The sequence below is a fragment of the Meriones unguiculatus genome, chromosome 12, assembly GCF_030254825.1.
Source record: "Meriones unguiculatus strain TT.TT164.6M chromosome 12, Bangor_MerUng_6.1, whole genome shotgun sequence".
In the NCBI taxonomy this organism is placed as follows: Eukaryota; Metazoa; Chordata; class Mammalia; order Rodentia; family Muridae; genus Meriones; species Meriones unguiculatus.
This window is the reverse complement of record NC_083360.1, coordinates 91,472,041-91,494,094: the sequence shown is the minus strand read 5'-3', so window position 1 is coordinate 91,494,094 and position 22,054 is coordinate 91,472,041. Positions and strand designations below refer to the sequence as shown.

Sequence of the window (22,054 nt, the reverse complement as noted above, 5' to 3'; positions counted from 1 at the left end):
ATTCGGTCAGCGTGAGTCACCACCTGGCTTCCACACAAGCATCACTCATGCTGCAGGCCCTGCGGCAGCCGCACATGGGCAGTGTGAAGAGCGGGTTTGCTTTCCAGTCACACAGCACACCGATGTGAGAGGCTGCCACACCCGGAAAAATGGATCCAGTTTCACAGGATGCACTGTTGAACACCTGTTGCCAGGAAGCTAGATGATAGGCTTTTTAAGCATTACACTCAACAGAGGAAGAGTCAATGGGAGACAGCTAATGCCTAACTCTAGCCAACTATACCTATCCAAACATTTGCATTTTTATTTAGAGATTTCCCTCTCTACCTCTAACAGCAATATTAAGAAACACAGTGCCTTACAGTTGTTCTTAAGAATACATTCACAGCCAAGCGCTGTGGAGCACGCCTGTAATCCCAGTACTCAGGGAGGCAGAGGCAGGCAGATTTCTAATAGTTCTAGGCCAGCCTGCTTGACAAATCAAGTCCAGGACAGCCACAGCTACACAGAGAAACCCTGTCTCGAAAAACAACAACAACAACAACAACAACAAAAAGAACACGTTGACACGCAGTACCTGAGCGGAGCCGTAAGGGCAGGAATTCACTGGGATCATACTAGTTTTCATTTAATTAAGAAAGTGAACAAGCTTAGCCCAGACCTTCCGAAAGTTAGACTTTGATCACATCACAGGAAAAAAAAATCATCATCTGGAATGATTAATTCTTTCATTCGACAGCTCTAAGTAGCTGTTGGAGCCACTGTTTTCTTAGGGGAGGCAAGGCAACCAGCACGAAAAGCAGCTTACTTTGACGCCTTTCTATGTATTACTGTTTCCCTTACTCCACCATCCCATCACGCTGGCTAGTTTTATGTCAGCTTGACCCAAGCCAGTCATTTGGGAAGAGAGAAATTCAACTGAGGAAGTATCTGCAGCCGACTGGCCTGGTGGGCAAGGCTGTGATGCCTTTGATGGATGACTGATGTAGGAGGGCCCAGGTCACTGTGGGCAGTGTCAGCCTGATTTAGTGATCCTGTACTGTGAGAGAGAAGACGGAGGAAGCCACGGGGAGGCAGGCCACTTCAGCAGCACTCCTCCGTGGCTTCTGCTTCAGTTCCTGCCTCCTGGTTCCTATCCTTACTTCCTTGATGACAGACTGTGGTGTGGAACCGTAAGCTGAAATAAATACTGTCCTTCCACCAAGATGGCTTTAGTCATGGTGTTATATCACAGCAACAGAGCCTCTAAGACAGACCCCTTCATCATGAAACACTTGCTGAGGAGAAGAAAAGAATACAGAGATGAAATAGCTTTCTAGTGATCCTTGCAGAAATTAATTGTGTCTCTGTCTCCCCAGGATGTTCACAATCCTTAACTAAACAAAATATCTAGTATCTCCACATACAGGGACAGTCCCTGTCTGTGGAATGTTCAGCATTCTGGTAAAGCAAGCTGAAGGTACAAACAACAGATTACACTTCATCTCTGTAAGTATCCCAAGGGCCATTCTTTCCAGATGAGGAAAATGAGGGACGTGAAGTCACCAATAGAGCCAGGATTGAATGGCAGCTTTGGTATTCATAATGCATGTGCTTTCTAGACTCCTCCTGCTTCGGAAGAGATAAAGCCCTGCAGTCACCCCCTCATCATCCTCAACACTCCTTCCATGGCTCCCCTGGCTCCCAGCACAGAGCACACAGGTGGGAATTCACCTGCACACTCATTCTTTGCAGATAACTCCGAACCCCTTCTCTGCCACCCAATTTAACTATCAGGATAAATGTCTCCTTCAATACAGAGTACTATGTTCAAGCACTAGAAACACAGTAAGTTCACATCCCAGACACAACACACAGAACCTACTGACCTACAGTGACTCATGGGAACCCACCAGTACAATAAATTACACATCGAAACAGAAGAAAATAAGAATGAAGCAAGCCCTTAAAGCAGCGGCTCTCAACCTGTGGGCTGCAGCCCCATGGGGGGAGCACATATCAGCTATCCTGCATATCAGATACTTACACTGTAGTTCCTAACAGCAGCAAAATTATAGATAGGAAGTAGTAGCAACAAAATAATTTTATGGTTGGGGGTCACCATGATATGAGAAACTGCATTAAAAGGTCACAGCATGAGGAACGCTGAGTACCACTGACTTACGGTTTCTCTTCTATAAAAAAAGAAAACTAATTTTAAAAATGGCGATGCCACGTACTTTTAACTTGGCTGCATCAACTGTGTATCAGTGCTTCCAAAATAACGTCTACAGTTTGTAAAAGGATTCAGATTAAACACACTAAACATCCTTTAAATCGGTTTTTGTTTGAAAGTTATCTATCTACAAATTTCTCCTGTAAATGATCTCAGATAATGACGGTCTTTACACTCTCCATCAGAGGAAAATGGAGCCTTTGGCCTATTTATGATTTCTTCACATAATGGTGTGACTTAGCGCTTGCCCCTCAAACTAACTTTCCACTCGCATCATTTCACGTTAGAAAGAGATGAGAGGCCATGCCTTTCATAGGCTTTTGTGCATATAGTCAAAGTACAGAGCAGCCTGTGTCTCCGTGCTTCTGTGCACTGCACCGCTGCTTAAAGGTCCCGCGCCTCCTGCAAACTGCACTGGAGGCCAGCGGCTAACATCCCTGCGGAGGTCGGACAGCAGTGCGAGCCACCTGGCGTCCCAGTTTACTTTGGGTACCTCTATAACAGAGGGGGTTCTGAGAGCGGGGACTGAATTGCTCTCTAGCTCCGGCAGTAACTGCTCTAGACGCTTTTCATGAATTTGGGAGGAGTCACCATGGTTACCCTCAATCTACATCAAAAGTCACCTGGCCCAAGAGGCTCATTAGCATTATGTTCCTTTTAAATAAAAAAAAGTGCACGATTCAGTTGAATGCATCTCTAGGCAAGCTAAACACTCTTTGAACACACTAAAGGAAACCACACCCATCGTTGGGTGGGTGTGGGGGCAGGGATGGGAGAAGGAGATGGGGAGGGCTAGAAGTTGAAGCACTGTACTTGATCTATTAGCTAATAGCTGAAATCATCATCGTGGCTGCTGTGGGTTACTGAGCACTTAAGGAAACATTCAGAGACGGGTAAAACATAGTTCTCAGGTTTACAAAGGCAAGCTGGAAATATCTGCCAGGATTCACAGAAATACCTATGTGAAAAGCTTAAGATATAATGTGAAGTAAAATGTAAAAAGATACACTGAATTTATTTGATTATAATATGTATGTGATATGAATACTACTGTAAAGTTTTATTTTAAGTTCTTTTGAGAATATAATAATACTGATAACGTTACATATTAAACATGCTAGGGGAACACAAAGGAGCCAGACATTTAACTCTGTCCTTTAGTCACCCTCAACCAACTGGGCTGGCCAGATCCCTCGACTGGTAAACGCAAGCCTAACTGTTGGAGTTCAATACCCCTTCTACAGTAGGAGAAAATAACTCATCCCTGCAAGTTGTCCTATGACCTCCATATACATGCTATGGTATACACTCATGCATATATACACATACACACAAATTAAAAAAAAAAATTGGGGGTGGAGAGATGGCTCAGTGGTTAAGAACATTGTCTGTTCTTCCAAAGGTCCCGGGTTCAATTCCTAGCACCCATGTGGCACCTTATAATCACTTCCTAAGGGCCCCAGCTTCTGCCTATGCCCTCCCTTTAGGGAGAGTCTGCAGAGGTGTCAGTCAAGACTCTGGGTCACTTATCTCCTCCAGCCCTTTCTTTCTTTTAGAGGACACGACGTCTGGTCAAAAGTGAAGAGGTGCTTTCTCTCCCACCCAAGTTATTAGCAATCACTTTTAGAACCTTAATTGCAGATTCAGAAAAAAATAAGCGCCTATCAAATAAAACATATACTTAGTATATTTCGAGTTCACGAACAAAAAACATGAAGGTACCAGTAGATAAGTTTGGTGTGCATGAGGCTGTACAGAAGCTAACCGGAGGCTAGAAGAGCAACACTGCATATGCGTCACTCCACAGGAAGAGGGTGTGGACAAGAGTCACTGTCCAACACGGGCTTTCTCTGATTAGTTAAAAACAGTTTAGAGCTGGAGAGACTGATCAACCATTAAAAGCATCTCGGGCCTTGCAGAGGACCCAGGTTCAATTCCCAACACACACATGGTGGCTCACAACCATCTATAACTCCAATCCCAGGGGACCCAACTAGTATGCACACACGGTAACCATAAATGCACGCAAAAGCTTACAAAGCTAAGAACTAGACAATCAATTTTTTTAAATCTTTTAATTTCGCCAGGTGTGATCGTGCTCGTCTTTAATCCCAACACTTCATGGGCAAATGTGAGCAGATTTCTGGGTTTGAGGACAGACTGGCTGACAAAATGAGTTCTGCCAAACCAGTTAACGTTACATAGCGAGATCCGCCATTAAACTAACAAGCAAACAACCAAAGCTTTAAAAAAAAACCTTTCAATCTCCTAAAGAAACATGAAACTTTAACTACTATACACTTGTTCAGATTACTTTTATAAATTAATTAAACAACAACAACAACAAAAAAAAAAACTATGTACAACATGAACTATATGAAAAATCTAAACTTCAACCCTCGAGGTTGTAATCTCTTCAGGACTCTCTTTTTCTGTTCTTTGCCTCCATTTCCAAGACTGCTTCTTAAGCTTGAAATTACATTAAAACCTTCTTGAGGAGCTTGCTAAAATGGGGTTCTGACCCAGCAGGTCTGGGGTGGACCTGAGTGGCTGCTCATTTCTAGCAAATTGGGACCACGTCCAATAACAAGGTTCCAAGTGCCATGTGGTAAATTTGGCACCCCAACAAATGCCTCCTGCATCCTCTTATGATCCACACCTTTCAAAACACAGATCATGGTCAGGAATCAATAACTGTCTTTAAATTTAAAACAAACAAAACCCCAATGGGATGCAGTGGCTCAACAGCCCCTCCCCTGTCTGTCTCTGTCTCTCTGTTCCCTTTCTCATTCTGCTCTCTAGGATCTAGCCATTTGGGAAGCTGCTTCCTGGAACAAGTTTATTTTAAGTTTGCTTTCATTTGTTGGTCAGCCCAGGCTGCACCTTCACCCACACATTTTCCAACCAGATGACCAAAGCTCAGAGAAAAGCAGCAAATATGTACAAATAACAAGAAACAAGTGCTTCATTTTAAGGTCAGTTTTAGTTTACTTAAAAGAAAAAGAATCCTTCTTGCTTTTAGTTAAAGTACCTGACCAACTACTAAGCTTCCAAATGGCAAGTTCTATGTATTCATTAAATGACTTAACACTGTCAAAGTTTCAATTAAACTAATCAGGCAAAGTTAGAAACATGCCCTTCTCTTGCATTTCACCATTTTTTTTTTATTTTTTATTTTTCAATAGCTGGACCTCAAAGTCAATTATGAAGCTGCAAGCGTATGGGCATGAGGGGGCTGGGCAAAGTCCACAATCTGAAAACATGCTGGCCTTTTTAAATCTGTCTGGGTTGATAATCTATACCAATGTAATTCCAGCAGAGCAAACTTAAGGCTGTCGATACCCTTAACTGAACATGTAACGCAGTCGTGATCCACATCAATTTCCAGCAGAGAAGGCTAAAACCCAAACAACCACCCAAGTCAGAGCAACACTGGGGTTCTTGCCCTCCGTTTGTACATGTAAGGTTTCTTTAAAGGGGAATACAATAATAGTGGAGACAATAGCCAAACTTTGTGCTTTCCATAGTACCTGCATGTTTTCAGGGAAGCTTGAAAGAGTGTGGCGTTTGCTGCCCAACACCACCCTGCTAAATTCAACCCCAGAAGTTACTTTGAGAGGGAGCAAGAGTGGGATCATCAGTGCAGGGTTGTGGCCAGGCATGGGTGGGATTTTGCTTTTGAGGTTATTTATCAGGCATATAGCATTAAAGTGCATACTGAACCATTCTCAGAGCCTACACATCCTATTATCTTGAGCTCTTTCCATCCCCTCCTCCTGAACCCAGATGGCAGTGGCAGGGCTTACAGTTAGTGGCTTCCCTAATTACAGCAGGATAGAGCCCACTCCTGGCTACCCAAACGCCTTTTACACAACTTTATTCACTTCTCAGTAAGAAATCAGATTTTAGGCCCCTTCCTTCATGGAAGCTACACAAGGAATGTGCGAAGACTACCTGGCAAGCTGGTTAAAAATACTTATTTTGGGGATATACCACAGAGTTCCAATTTAAGGTGAGAATTTTCATTTCCATCAAGTTCCCAAGACAGGTTGAGACTATTACTTAGGGTCCTCTTCTTGAGAGTTTCAATTTGAAAGCCTCTTCAAATAAGGAAGCCCATGCTCTTAGCAACTATTCAGTGGCTTCTCTGAATGGGCAGGACTATGATGGGAACTAGCCTGATCTTTGGGAGCGTAGATGGAGGAAATAGAGGAAAAACAAACTACTAAAGGTACAATAAAAAGCAATGTGTGAAAATCACGGCAGAATGACCTAGTGTTGTGAGTTTAAATTTTAGGGGAGGGAAACCAAACGGGTTTTGACTTTCATTCTTCCTGGGAAAGCCATATGTGAACTTAACTTCTAAATAATGACCTGGCTCATGAAGTTATTCCAGTGGAAAAAAAAAAAAAAAAGTGGAGGCTGAGAACGATGAAAAAAAGTCAGGCAGGTTCATGGAGCTCTGCTCAGTGGAGTATCTAGCATTATACAGGAAATGATATTTGGATTCACATTCTAATGGAATCAAATCCTAAGATTTTGTAGAGTCAGCTCTCACTTCCTAGGGCCTGACTTTCAGGAAGTAAGCCCCGGACCTGATAGCAGACCTTCCTAGGCAGACGGAGCACCTTCACACCTTCCGGAGCCTTCCGTAGCCATGGCTGCCCCCCTTCTGAAGATGCCTGCCACCTTCCCTGTCTGTGGAACTGGCCTCTAGGAGTCTGACCATTGCACCTGGTCTACTGTTCCCTTGGTCACCTAAACTGAAGTCTGAGCAGCTCTCGCACATACAAATCGCCCACACACATTGGTGGGAACTACATGAGGGTTGTCAAATCTGAGGTCAGAAAACCTGAATTCTGGAGAGCTAGCCTCATACACACTGATCTAAAGACAATTACTTCTGTCTATTTATCTGCCCACAGGATTACTAGAAAAAAAAAAGCCTATTTACTTGAAATTTACTAAGCACTAGCTCTCATTCTAAGTACTTTAAGAAAATCTCTTAAGTAAAATGATATATATTAAAGTTTAGTGTTGTAACAATAATTATAATCACAAAGCTATTAGGATTTAATCCTGAGATAAAAGTGGTGAAAGGTTTTATTTGATTTGGTGATTTCCCCCACAAAATCGTCTGAGGCACATAACAAAAACAATATATCACACTTCATAAAATCCCTAAAAGGTTCTCATATAAATGCTACCCCTAACCTTCCTACCAAAGAGGGGGAAAAAAAATCATCTGCTGCTGGAGATGTCTTGTGACTTTATTAGAGGATCAGGGTTTGGGTCCCAGCACCTGCATGGCTCTTAACTATTTCTGATAACTCTTGTTCCAGGGGCTCTAACACCCTCTCTCTGGCTGCTACAGGCATTGTGTACACACAGGCCACATGCACTCACACATAAGCAGTGAGAACACTCATACACAGAACATAATATTCGGGTCTAGAAAGTTGGGTCAGAGATCAAGAACACCTACTGCTCTTAGAGAGGACCCAGGTTTAGTTCCTAACTGAACCCACATGGTGGCTGACAGCCATCTCCAAGTCTAGTTCCAAGCAGGTCTGATACCCTCTTCTGACTAGAGAAGTTCCAGGACAACCAGGGTTATGCAGAGAAACCTTGTCTTGAAAAGATAAACAAATAAATGTTTTTTTATGATTCATGGATACAAAATCAGCACAAGAGCAAAGAAAATAAAATAGCCAAGCATGGTGGTAGACCCCTGTAATTCTAACATTCTTGAAAAGTCAAAACAGGAGGATGAAGAATTTAAGGCTGAACTCAATTATGTAGTGAGTTTGAGACCAGTTTGGATTATATGAGACCCTATCTCAAAAATGGTGGTTCAATAATAGAAAGGGGAGACAGGGAATTAAGGACTGGTAAGATAACCCAACAGGTAAATGAGCTTGCTGAGCAAGACTGATGAACTGGGTTCAATGCTCAGGACCCACGTAAAAGTTGAAGGAGGTATCCTCCTCCACAGAGCTGTCCTCTAACCTCTGCACACAATCACGTACATGCACAATATAAGTAAATACACTGCGGCTTATAGTGAAGACACTGGAAAGACTGGAGTACAGTTCCCAGCTATCACACACGGTGGGTGACAGCAATCCGTAATTTCACCTCCAGGGGATCTGACACTCTCTTCTCTCCTCCAAGGGTGGTACACAAGCGTACACACATGCACACCCACACGCGCACACGCACGCACACCAGGGAGAGAGAGATGGAATGAATGTGGAAATGAACTCCATGGTCTGAAATTTACTGTTCTTCATACCAAGACTCCTGCTCAAACTCATCAACCAGAAGCTGCAGAAAGCACTTCTCCAGAACGGTGGTAACCATAGAGGAAGGTGCAAAGAAGATAAAAAACTTTATTGTCATACTTTCCTCTAGACTCTGCCTTTGCTACAACCTCACTGCCACAGCTGATGGTCAGTGCTCTGGGGTGAAAGTGAGGTAAGGAGGAAGATGCCAGCCAGGCTAGAGACTGGTGAAGGAGCTGGAAGAGGAAGGCCACAGTATCGGGCCATTTGCAAGAGTCCCTGAATGCCAAGCTCGAGAGTGTGTAATTTTTCATATACAGTACACATGAGAACACAGGCACAGTATTCCGCCATAGCGACTAAGCTGGCAGATGTAAAACTAAAGGGAAGGTATCTGAACTTGTGTAATAACAGGTTTCTAAGCATGAGGCTGAATCCAATCGTTTCAACTTTTCTCCCTTATTTAAAAACGAAAGCAACAACAAAATGTATCAAACAAAACTTTATAACACACTGGTTGACCTAAAGAAAGCAATAATTCAATTCAGCAGGTGGAAAAATGAAAGAGAGCTGAGCACCGGTGGCTAAGTTACATTTTGTAGATGGAGACCCTGACCTCTCTTGTGCCATAAACTTCAGTGTGATTAAGAAACAAACAAACAAAAATCAAACAAACAAAAAAAAAAACCCAGTATCTCTCAGTTCCTTAAACTAATGAGATTTTTTCCCCCACACTTATTCACTGGCCCATAAATCTCTACACACACTGTTATCTAAACAGACCAGATTCCCCTTACTATCAGACTTCGCTCAGCTAAACTCCAATCAACCACATCCAGCAAGAACTAGCACTTCCCAGAGTTGGTAGATACATAAATTTACACAGAAAGCATCAACAAAACATCCCATACACTGAGTGACAACTAAGAAAGATCATACCCAGAAGTAAAACGGCGGACACCTCCGCAGGCAAAAAACTTAAATCAGCACACAGAACCAAAATAATGTCTTATTATTACCAAATAATAATAATAAGACGTTACACAAGCGTGTTACCAAAAATAACGTCTACAAGAACAACAAATATTAGAACTCCACACCAGAAGCAGAGAAAGGTTCTATCAAAATTCTCAAAAGGTTTAAGGCACAATCCACGCTACTTCCAACCAGGGCACTGTGCTGGGTGAGTCTACCTTGATCCGCCCTATCTGAAAGTTAATTCACCCTCTCAGTTCCTCAGCACAGGTGGTTTTCTGTTATAGAAATGCCAGCACTAAACTTATGCAACTCAAAACCACACTCTTTAAAAATAAAGTTAACTGGCGCTAAAGCAGGGAACAAAGGTTATTTCTAAAATTTTTGTGTACTTAACACCCAACTTAATGCCTACAATTTTTCAATGAGATTTCCTTGAGGAAAAAGCATATGAACTAAAATATGGGGGGAAGGGGCATTTGTGTAATTTTTTTTTTCAATATGTTTCCTTGTCCGGAGAGGACAGTTAAGACATTTCCTGTGGGTAAGCTCCACCCTGCTCAGTGAGCAGTTTACAACCACACTTAACCCTTTTAGAATAACAGCCTTTGTTACGGGTGGGTCTGCGTGTGCATTCCACACACATCCTTTTTATATTCTCTACTGTTTGGTGGTTTTTCCTGAAGCTACACAGCATGAACAGGCTAGAGACTAAAGATGAGTGTTTTGACTGAATCCCACAGGTACTTCTTAGAGTCCAGGCCAAAGGGAAAGGAAAGCACTCTGATCGTCTCAGAGTAAGGCTCCTGAAAGACCTAGAAAATGGATGTGCTTCCTAGTCACTACTGGCGAGTTTTCAAACACGCAAATTCCACCTTCTAAGATTCAAAGAGACTTAACTGATTCCCCAGTGCCAATGGCCTTCCTCTGAGTTGGCTGCTGAAGGAATGCAGCAACACCTAGCAAATCTTTAAAATCACATCCCGTTCTGCCTCATTTTCGGAAACAAGTCAGTGCTGTCACTACTTCACAAGACGAGTAAACCAATGAATGAAACATATCCCCACTTCCCAATGAGAACACACTAGGCCACGCTGCTTCCTTCCTTACCTCCTCATTTAGGTGGAGTTAAACACAGTCTTCGCTTATTCTTTACAGTACCGGGGATATTCCTACCTATTACCTAATTCTGAGGGCTTCAAAGTGCAAGCTCTGCTCTCAGCTACAAACTTTTACTTTTTACACGTCGCTGACCGCGGCCTGTTGGCTGGTCAGAGACAGGCCAGGGCTCCAGGCAGAAACACAACACACTACTCTAGGATCATGCTCTCCATAAGAACACCTGGGGTAAAATACTGGATGTATTCAACCTTTCGAGCTTGGCACAGACTCCAGAAAATGCCTGTAATTGATCCAACTAATCCAACCCATAGCCCTGGAATGACAATAAGTGGCTATTATTATAAATTACATAGCCCACCGAACTGATGGGAAAGCTGTCCCACAACACAATACACCAAGAGTTAAAATTAGGCTTCGGAACTAAAACTGTAATTTACCAAAGACTTAGGAACAAAAAGACCACTCCCTCCTCCCCTTTGCTATTGTTCTACTGGACTGGGTCTGGAACCAAAAACATACTAATGGATCTAGTAACATTAATCTCCTAAGATCCGAAGGGTGTGTGTTTCTGCATGTGTGTGTGCAACTGGAAATGGGATACCTGAGAACTAGAGCCTAGAACCGAAAGGTACCGAAGGGAAGGACTCCAAATGGTGGCTATGGGGCAGTTCGAGTAACTGCCTACTTTAACTCCTCAGTGAGGTGCTCACAGCCAACCTGAGGCTCTGTGGTTGCCATAGGGCACCGTATGGCAGAAATAAAGCTTCAGAAGGCACCCGGATCCTGGCAGAACAGCAAGCAGGCCTGGCCTTTGGCAGCGGACTTACCTTGGAGCTGTTTGAATCTCCCTTCCAGTTGGTTGTAGTTGTAAGGCACCTGCCCGGTGTAGGCCGGCGACAGCGGCCCGGAAATGCTGGACGTCCTCTGCAATTCCATTACGCCCGACCTAACGTCCAGGCCAGCTGCACGGTGGAATCCCGCTCCGGCCCCCTTATACCCCCATTCAACTCCAAGCAGCTTCCGCGGCTCCGCTCCCGCGAAAGGGCTAGACCTCAAGCTAGTCGCATTCCGGTCTGTCGGAAATGGGTGCAGGGTGATCTGATAGGGAGCTGGCTGCAGAGTCCACCTTAGCCTGCCTGGCGGAGTTACCACCCCGGCATCTAATCCCCTGTGGATTTCCTTCCTTGTGTGGCCCTTGCCTGGAAGCTAGAAATAAATTGCCCGGCAGGGCGGAGGGAGAAGGGAAGGAGGGAAAGGAGGGAAGAGGCACGATCCTACTGGAAACTATTTTAAATATGGCCAACCCTAAGCACGCTGTGCTCCTGCTCGCGGAGCAGCGCACACCTCCCGCCTGCCCGCCCGCTGGCCGGTTTGTAATTTAATCGGTAGCCGCGGTGAGTGGCGCGGTGATGTCACCTGATTAGCATAACAGCATTGTGAAGGAAACGCAGGCCGAACCACGCGGAGGGGCACACACAGGCCGACCTTGCAGACCCCGACCCACGCGGCTAGGCCCCACAAAGCTGCTGGAATTACAACGTTTTGTTGAGCGCTCCCGCCTAACAGAAGTCTCCGATTACTATCTCTCCAAAAGGGTGCTGGCCCCGAAGGCGGGTCAAAGCCCCGTAGCCCCGCCGCTGTGCACCTGGGCGCAGGCAGCCACTGCGCGGGCGCCAACCGCGAGCACAACCCAGCCCGGCGCCTCCGTAAGTCAAACAAACTCCGTCCGGGCACCCTACAGAGCACAGCCCGCAAACATGAGAACTAGGCCTGCTGGAAAGTCTCCTCAGCAGAGACCCTGCCGTTACTGCATTACATTTCCGAGTGATGTGCCCTGTTAGTAACTCCTCGCAAGGAAGATTTATCAGGCTACCGCGGTGCAAGGCATTGTGGGAGGAAGGTACACAGGTAAACACCACCCCAGGATCCCTGGTGCCGAGAACTTTACCGTCCTGTGGAAGGGAACAGCAATCACCTTCAAATCTTAACTTTGATTTGTTTACCGAAGCCTCTAAGCTTTTGGTTTCCTCTAGTTGCTTCTCTCACCCATGTCTACTAATAAATAAATAAATAAAATCCTATGTAGAAAATAACGTGATCAAAATATATCCATGGGAAATAACTGACTCTGGTCCTATCCTCTTCTCACGTTTCCCCTCACTACAACCAGGAGATCAATGATAAACTTGGCATTTCCAGCCTGGAACTCTGCAGCAATTACTACAGAAGGTAACTTCTGCATGATATTGCTCCGGTATGTGGAGACGGAAGGTGGATCACAAGTCACGCTAACCTGTTGTGCCCGTAAGTTCCAGGCCACCAGGACTACACTGCAAGGTCCTAATTCAAACTTTGCTTCCTAAAGGATTCAGTGTGCACCGAAGATGTGTCGGAGCCACCCTTTGGTGACCAGGGCTCGGGATAAAGGCAAAGCCTGCTAAATGCTCATCTCTGAACAATCCCAGCCCCTTTTAGCCACACAGCTGTGTTTCTAATATGTCTACAGTGTCAATTTCTAGCTCCCAAGGTCGTCCAACCAAGAAGATACAGAACATATTCCACAGCCCTCCTCTCTCTGCCAGCGATCACTGGAGCGAGACAGGATAGCCAAATGATAGGTCTTCATCCAATAACTTTGGAGACAGCCAAGCTTGCTCATTACGCATGGCCTCGTAAGAAACCCTTGACTTGCAACCTCAGTGTTAATACTGAGAAATAAATCTCTATAGAACCACTAAAGTTGTATGGGAAAAGTACCCAAACTCTTCAAAATACAGTATTTTTCAAAGCTCACCCCTCCTTGCATTGTCTCCCAACACATCAAGACTATAAAGTATAATGGGGAATTATTTCAAAGGGGAACTTTTCAACAGACACCCCCTTCACTGTTAAATATGCCAGTGATGTCATGAGTCTTTCTCTGAGTGTCCAGCTACAGCACAGAAAAAAAAGATTACAAAGTGATCGGCCATCTGAAAGTTTTCATTGTTTTTTTTTTAATTTTTAAGCCACTTAGTAAAGAACTTGTGAGTCACTCAGTTATCACCCTTTTAAGCTCTCTCTGGTATGGAGGAATATATTAAACAAGTTTTCTAATTAGCCAGGTTATATACAGTGTAATGGGAAGGAAGAGTGCAGCCACCCTCAATCCTAAAAAGCTCAGACTGTGGGAAAAAAAACAAAACTACATATAGTTAGTAACTGCATCCAACTACCATAAAGAAAGGTTTTGAGGCTAAATAAGGGTTTAGTAACCCCACAGCAACATCCATTTGGTGGGGCAGGGCCAAATGAAAATGGGACACAATTCTGAAGGCCCACCTGTCCACCTCTAACTCAGCAGCTGGGAAAAAGTAGAGGATGGCCAGAGATATTATCTTTCTACTGACAGTTGGGCTGCATTTATACCGTTCAGGATGTGCAAGGCATACGCTGCTGTTTTCCAGGATTCAAAGAAAACTGGGAGAGTTGCTAGATAAAAGGCACGGGACAAGATACAGGTAAATAGTCAAATACTAAAAAATGTACGAAGAGTTCAGAGAACAAGGAGGCCACACCTAGCTTGAAAGGGTCAGTAGGAAGAACCCCAGGAAACACTAACATCTGGACTTGTTCCTGAAACAGACACAATACACTGGAAAGAAGATGAAGCTTCCTCGTGTAACTGCTAGAGGAATGGGACAGGCAATGTGACTGGCTAGCTGGAGCACAAAGGAACTGCCAGTTTTCGAGAAAAGCATGGAAACGAGCTAGAATCAAGCATGGGCTTGGAGAACTGAGGCAAAGGAGAACAGGGTCTGCACTGGGCTCTAGCATTGATTAACTTGGCAGATAAGAGAGACTGAAGGCAACAAGACACCTGCGTGATTAGTGCAACTGTCCAGGTCAAAGGGCCCATTAGGGTGTGGTTAAAAAGGAATGGGCTGACGTAAGAGTTCACCAGCAGAACTCTGGGAACTAATCGAATGTGAGAAGTTGAAAGGCTATTCAAGAAGGATCGCCATTAGAGACATGCAGAAGAAATGATGAACACTTCTTTCTGGCAGGCCAACCCTTGAGTCACCTGCGACACCAGCAGGTGACAGGTCCATAGTGGTCAGGAATGGAGAAGTAGAGGTCAAAGCTGAACATACACAGGGGAAGACGGGATTTAGCGAGCTGGGCCCAGTCACACGCCTTTGATTCCAGCACTCTGGGAGGCAGGCAGATCTCTGTGAGTTCAAGGCCAGCCTGGTCTACAAATTGAGTCCAGGACAGCCAAGACAAAACAAAACAAAAGGTTGATTCAGTGGAGTTACAATAGGAAGGGAGGAATAAGGCAAGACGCTAGGTAGGGATCTGGGGATGATATGGCCTTAGAAAAAGAAAACAGTGGATGACTATAGCTGTAGCTCAGGGGTACTAGAATCCAACCCCAACACAGCCAAAGGACAGCATCGCGTACTACAAAAGAAACTGGGAAATAAGATAGACAGTAAGCTAGGGGCAGATTAAACCAACTGATCAAAACCAGTAAAAGCCTGGCTACCAGAATGAATGAAGAGAAGAGGTGACAGCTAGGCATGGTGGCTCACCCCTGTAATCCTAGCACTCAGGAAGACAGAGGCAGGTGTGTCTCTGTGAGTTTGAGGCCAGCCTGGTCTGCAAAGCAAGTCCAGGACAGCCAAGGCTACACAGAGAAACCCTGTCTCACAAACAAATCAGGGAGGAGAGAGGGGAGTGAAGGAGAGAGACGGCGAGAGAGAGAGAAGAGAAGAGGTGAATGGAGGTCAGAGAGCCAAGAGAAGAGAGTCTGAGCAGGGCCCAGTCAAGCCTGAAGTCTGTGCTAAAGTTTCAGCCACTCGAGTTGGCACAAGTAGGAAAGATGAGAAAACAGCTGAAGAGTGGAGCTATCAACCTTAGCTAAGAGGAGGCACATCTTTGGTAGGGAAAGATGAAGATGTTCTGAAGAGTAACCAAACTTAAGGGAGCTTAGTCTTAACTGAATAAATCATAAGGCCTTGACTTACCAACAGTTTTATTTTCAGTATCTCAGAAGTAGAATCTCTAAGACCCTCACCAACGGATGAAAATGTGTAGGAATGTTAAAGAGAAGTTCTCAGCACTCTTAACCAGCTTTCTGTAGTAACAGACTGCACACTTTTAGTTCATCTCATTTTTTTTTTTCTCATCTAACTGCTACCACTCAGCCAGGCCAGGGGACAGACTCTGATAAATGGTTGTGCCTGTCTTCTAATTGCAGCCAGATTCTAAGGTGAACGACAGACAGCTATGGCTGGTAAGGCAGCCAGAGGAACAAAACAACGGAAGCCCACAAAGGCTGTGTGTAGATAAAAGGTAGCCCTGTTTCTGTAGTGATCTGTAGACAAAAGCAATTAGAAGCAACAGGGCATGGTAGAGGTGCAGAGTATTTAGTGCACAGGCTCATCCTAATACCCAAGTGCCACCAACAAACTTCCTAATTTGTGTATAGCATCTAAGCTTTCCTGGGGCCTCATAGTCCTCATCCATAAACCAAACAGGTTGGGATCTATGCTCGTAAAAATTTCTGCATACCCTAAAAACAGTCGTCTGTCATATGAGTGCCCTAGTCTTGGGTTTCAGTTTTTATTAACTGTAGTCTCAGTTCAGTCTTCGCATACAAGAAATGGTCATGTGGTGGTTTGAATGAGAACTGCTTCCACAGGATGACACATCTGAGTGCCTGGTCCCCGCTGGTGGAACTGTTTGGGAAGGACTGTAAGATGTGGCCTTGTAGAAGGGTGCTTACCCTGGGGTGAGGTTGGAGGTTTCAGGAGCCCAGGCCATTCCAGTTAGATGTCTCTCTCTCTCTGTGTCTTATGCTTGTGGATCAGACATGAGCTCTCGGCCTCTGCTCCAGTGCCCTGCCTGCTGCCATGCCCCCTCCCTCCTGTGATGGTTAGAGACCCACCCTTTACGACTGCAGGCTCCAATAAACTCTTTCTTCATGTTCCTTGGTCACGGTGTCTCTTCACAGCAATTAAGAAGAACTAAGATGGTCATAAAGCCACCAACATGCTCTGTAGCTTACAGTAAGTTTTCATGGGCTGTGTGAAGCTCACTTTAAGCCAGCACTTAGGAAACAGAGGCATATGATTTTTGTGAGTCTGAGGTCATCATAGTCTACACAGAGTTCCAGACCAGCCAGGTTGACATAGTGAGACCCTGTCTCAAAAATTGGAGAAGTTTCACATATATATTCTTAAGTGACTAACTATGGTGTGGTATCCCGTTTGCATACAAGGCATGTACTTTCCTTACCCAGGGCTGCATAGCTGGTAAGTAGCAGAGCCAACTGGTCCATCCCCACGCTGACCAAGTACAGTATACTCTCCAGATCTTCGTTTTTCTAGTATTCATAGAGTCTATCTAGTCTACTAAATAATGTTTCTAAGCTTTGAAGAAAAGCTCAAAGTCTGCCTGAAATCCGTGTGCTTCCACAAATAAAACTCCCATGGCATCCTTTAGGTCAGAATTAGACAGTCTTTACTAGTTCACACAAAACTTGCTACTTTGAGCGCTCTGATGTGAATAGGATTTGTTTAGTTTTATTTGGTTTTGTTCCTCTTTTCATACTTGATGGATCTGTACTCTTAAGATTCTATAGGATTTAGCATGTGGGCTGTGAATGAGAACTCAAGGGGGTGAGATTAAGGCTCTTTCTGAGCGCCTTTATGCTGCCTTGGGGTCAGGAGATGAATGCTTTTCCTGCATTATAGCAAGCTTGAAAGGGTCAACGTTGATGCTCATTTCCTGAAAACCCAAACATTAAGAAGACTGAAGATGTCCAGGAGAGGATGGTTAAAATGCTAAGATGTGACAGGCGTTTGTACACATCTAATCTCAGGACTTGGAAAAGCAACCCCAGAGCTGGGAAGAAGTGACGAAGAGAAAGTGAAGTTTCCACACAAACAACTGTGAACTGATGCCTTACACTGCCCCTTCCAAATCTGCCTTTCAATCTTTTCATTCTTTTTTTCTTAAGGCAGAGCTTCACTCTGTAGTCCAGGCTGACCTGCAATTTAATAACCCTCCTGCTTCAGCCTCTTGACTGCTGGAATTACAGGTATGAATCACTACTCCCAGCTGCTTTTCATTCCTCATTACTGTCAAATCCCTGTGACAGAGAATCACAGACAATTTCCCTGGAACATTTCTTTTCAATAGACAGGAATAGTATTACTAAAACACTCTTCCATTGATGGGTGAGTCGGGAGAAGCAGGCCCAAGTCACACCACTGCATCTCTACCCTGGGAAACTGCTGTACATTTCCTATCTGCCTTCTGCCAGGCTCTTACTGCCTTACCTCTCTGGCCTATCTACTCCAGCAAGTAGTCACACAGCCCATTCCCTTCTGCTTAGCTCCCCCCATTTTAGGAAAAACACACTCAAAATCTCCCTTTAGGGGCAGGCAAGATGGCTCAGCAGGGAACAGCGGGGGCCTGCCTCCAAGCGTGAAGACTTGCATTCAGTATCAGGGACTCCCTTTTAGGAAAGAGAAACTGACTCTGGAGGTTGTCCTCTGACTGCAACATGTGTGCTCAAACATGTGCACCCACCCATTTGCACACACACAGTAAAATCTTGCTTTACTACTACAGAACAGTAACTTACAAGGTCTGATCACCATCGTACAGATGAAGAAGCAGGTTACAGAAGTCCCATGTTTCTTTGGGGCCAGGCTGTCATATCTGTACTTCAGGACTTAGGCTAACCAAGAGAAAAACTGAAGGAAAATTAAAGGCATTTTCCCACCGGTAACAATTACTAGCTCTCTTTCTTGGAGGAATGACTATTCCCACTCTCTCATATTCCTCCCACCCACTGCATACACATACAGAACCAAAATCATTGAGTCATGCAGCAGAGTCTGAAATGCCAGAGCAGAACAAACCTAATTCCATCCATTTTCTGTCTGTCTGTCTGTCTCAGAACTGAATACATAGCAACTGACATCAATACTGCAAAGCAAACCAGGTTTTTTAGGTTACACTAGTAACAAAGTCCTGAAGGAAAGAATGCAGTTTACTGAGCCTTCTACCCTAGCCATGTCATCTGTTATCTACACAGGCAAACCTTCCTTATATGGGCAAAAGAACACCCGAGTCCAGAGGCCCCACCTTTGGCAAACAGGTGTTGCTAAGCTGGTGAATATATTAACCAGCTGGCTTGAGACCTGGGCCCCTCCCCTACAGCCACTCTGTAAAGGGAGAGTGCAGCTGAGGAATGTAAGAGGGGCCAGGCCTGCTCTTGCCCAGGACTTTTGGTTCTGCTTTTGAACTCCAACACAGAGAGGGGAAAAGCTAAAGCACACTGGGGTCCAGAGCTATGGGGTTCAAGTTTTAGGAGGGGTTTATGGGGCAAGAAGACACTGGAAAGCAAACAGGGAAAGGGGGATATAAAGCTGTTCTTCGTGAAAGTATTCTGACCTGCCCTCAAGGTATTCATTCCCATTTTAATCTTTTCCAGGGCCTGAGAAAAGGTGAAGAAACCACATTAAACAGTCACCTGGAAAGGTAGGGATTAAGAGTATGATGGGCACAGGCCCTATCAGGCCTCAGGACTGCCTTCTTTCCTGGGAGCCAAAGTTAAGCCATCCCACCAGCCTGCCCAAGCCACTGCACCAGTGCTTTCTCCTCTGCCGGTGACACACTCAGCCCAGGGGAAGTGCGGGAGAAATACAAATACACGCAACCCAACATGGACAGGAACAGCAATGGTAAGCTCCGTTTCAAAGGAGCTGTACCTTATTTGTCCTTCCTGCTGGTCAATGGCTAAGCAGAGTGGGTTTTTTCCTACACAAATGCTCTATGTTCCTATGTGACTTTAATGTTATTTCTAACCAAATCTCTGTCAGTGTGTGTCATGCTACCATGAGAATGTGGGTTTCTGTTTATTAACTAGGCGTAGGAGGTATGATCTCTTGCTCTTTGAAAACAGACCCAGTTGCAGGGACGGGGAGCATGTGTAGCTCTGGCATGCCAGCATATGTGATGCTTTTAGGATGCAGTCATGTCTTCCTCCACCCAAGCCTCTGACGATTTCTCAATGTGATAACGCAGTCTCCTCCCACAGGACTTTGCGAAGCAGACACTCACTGAGTCAAGGCTCTAAATAATTCATGGATGGCCCTGTCACTCAGGAGCACCAAGGCCCACCAGCTGCCTATTTGATGGTAGTTAGGCTCTAGGTTTAAATACTGTCAGGTACTTCTGAGACCTTTTCTAGAAAACATTACAGTCTTCTTTTCTTTGTTTTCTCCTATTTTAAGCAAGGTGTTTTCCCGTTGGTAAGTTTCAGTATGTGTGACTTTTACTTGAAATAGGATAGGTCCCCAAGTAAATGAGTAGGTAGAAAGTGGCATCCTCAAACAAGAAACAAGTTAGGATATCATTCCCTACTCAGGATGCTGGAATGACACAGGCAAAGCCGCCAACAGAGCCTGCCCTCCTCCAGCTTACTCAGAACCCACTATCTGCCCCGAGTTTTCCAAGGCTGCTCCTGATGTTCCGTCTCCTCTCAGTCCACCACGTAACAATCCTTCCTGTGAGAACAGCACAAAACTGTAATCTGTAGATGTCTAATCTACAGCTCCGCCTCCTCTGGAAGGCTTCCTAAATTACAGCAGCTGTGATGATAGCGCCTTCCTTCTGAGAAAGCCTACACTACAAGCAGCAGCTTCCGCTCTGGCCCCATCAGAGTCCTAGATTATTATTACTTCTCCCCTCTTGTGTGCCAGCCCTGTCTACTTAGTTAAGATAATGGAAGTGCACCAGCTATGAGATTTGAGAGAAGTAAAGCGTGGACTCTCTTCTGAGATTTTGACACTGGCTGTGTAACCCTGAGTTTACCCAATATTCTTCCTAAAACCAAGAAATCTGAAAAAGAGTCATGTGCGGTGGCACACACCTGTAATCCCAGCACTCAAGGAGGCGGAGGCAGGTGGATCTTTGTGAGTTTGAGGCCAGCCTAAACTACAAAGTGAGTCCAGGACACGCCAAGGCTACACAGAGAAACTCTGTCTCGAAAAACAAACCAAAAAGAGAGAGAGAGAGAGAGAGAGAGAGAGAGAGAGAGAGAAAGAAAGAAAAAAAGAAAAAAAGAAAGAAAGAGAAAATACTCAGTTCTCCCAGAAACAGTATTATTAGAACAGTATCTTAGGCTGCTTCGGTCACTTTCTCTACATTATCTCCTACCCCAGGAGCTAAGCAGTTACTCAGAACCATGTAGCTCTTTCAGAAGCCTCAATGGGGAGCCAAGGCAATGGTTCTGTGGTTTCTGTAGAACCTCAGACTGTTTTCCTGGGCCACGATCATTTATCTACCTCACTAATTTACATGGCCCCTTTCTACCTCTGAAACATGCATGTCCACACTTTAGCCCTTCACATTTAGATGGCAGAACTCCTAAGGTATCACAAGTTCCTTTGCAAAACCCACTATCTAAGCTATCTATGTCAACTGCAGATGATAAAAATGAGGCACAGAGCTGTACACCAAGATACAAAACAAGTTACTGCCAAACTGAAGACTGGAAACTGGACCTTCTGGTTCCTTTTGCCCCTTTGACAAGCCCTTCGTAAACAGGAAAATACAGGAAGCTGAGGACAAAGGAAGGGACAAGCACTTCTCACAGGAATCCATCAGCAAAGTCGGCCCAGGACCTGAAATTCTAGAAAGCTCACATAATCCTCTCTCCTGTCTCCCTTCCAGAATCTAATACCATCAGAGAGCTAACTACAGTAGCAGAGGACTGATAATCTTCGTGTCCCTGTGCAGAACTTGAACCAGCTCAAGGAACTGAAGCCTACACGACCACACTGGCAGTTTCTATCTCATCCACTAGGGCATTTTGGGCCTAGCTGAGAACAAGGGGCCCTAACAGACCCTTTGATCAGTTTTCTGGGCTGACCTGACCTTGCCTGAATTGTTCCTAGGAAGTCCTCAGGGAGCTTATTGTCTTTTTAATTACCATCTACCCAGAAAGATACGATTTGAAACCATAGCAATGCCTTGCCTGTTCACCCATTTCTTTACTGAGTAGCTTAACGCTCACTATGTAGTTGAGGCTGAGTACAAGTTCTGATCCTCCTGGTCCCACCAAGTGCTGAGATTACAGCATGAGCAGCCACTTCCAGGGTATGTGATGCTGAGGGTCCAACCTACGGCTCTGGGCATGCCAAGGAAGCACTGAACTCCACCCCAGCCTCCCATTACACCTTTACTTAAATTGTCTTATAAAAGCTCCAGTAAAGGACGTGCAGGAACTGGGAACTTGTTTAAACTGGTGAGGTAGGTAAATGATCCTAGTCCATGAAAACACTTAAGAGGTTCCTCACAAACCTAAAGCTAGAGCCACCATGTGGTACAGAAATCCCGTAAATAAAGTAGAATCTCAAAAGTGACATTTACACATACCTCTTATTGCAACAACAGC

The 22,054-nt window shown here is 44.8% G+C and overlaps 1 protein-coding gene across 5 annotated transcripts in view; it reads right to left on the bottom strand.

Moving 5' to 3' along the window:
• Nucleotides 1-22,054, bottom strand: part of Sptbn1 (spectrin beta, non-erythrocytic 1) — a 162,786-nt gene that overhangs the window by 82,949 nt on the left and 57,783 nt on the right. The window contains exon 1 of one of the 5 annotated variants that reach the window (XM_021646919.2): nucleotides 11,424-11,591. The exons of the other annotated variants lie outside the window; for them this stretch is intronic. Within the exon in view, the coding sequence (XP_021502594.1) occupies nucleotides 11,424-11,532 (109 nt within the window). The 5' untranslated portion in view covers nucleotides 11,533-11,591. Of the gene's footprint in view, nucleotides 1-11,423; nucleotides 11,592-22,054 lie in introns of those variants that run through there. 5 annotated transcript variants of the gene reach the window in all.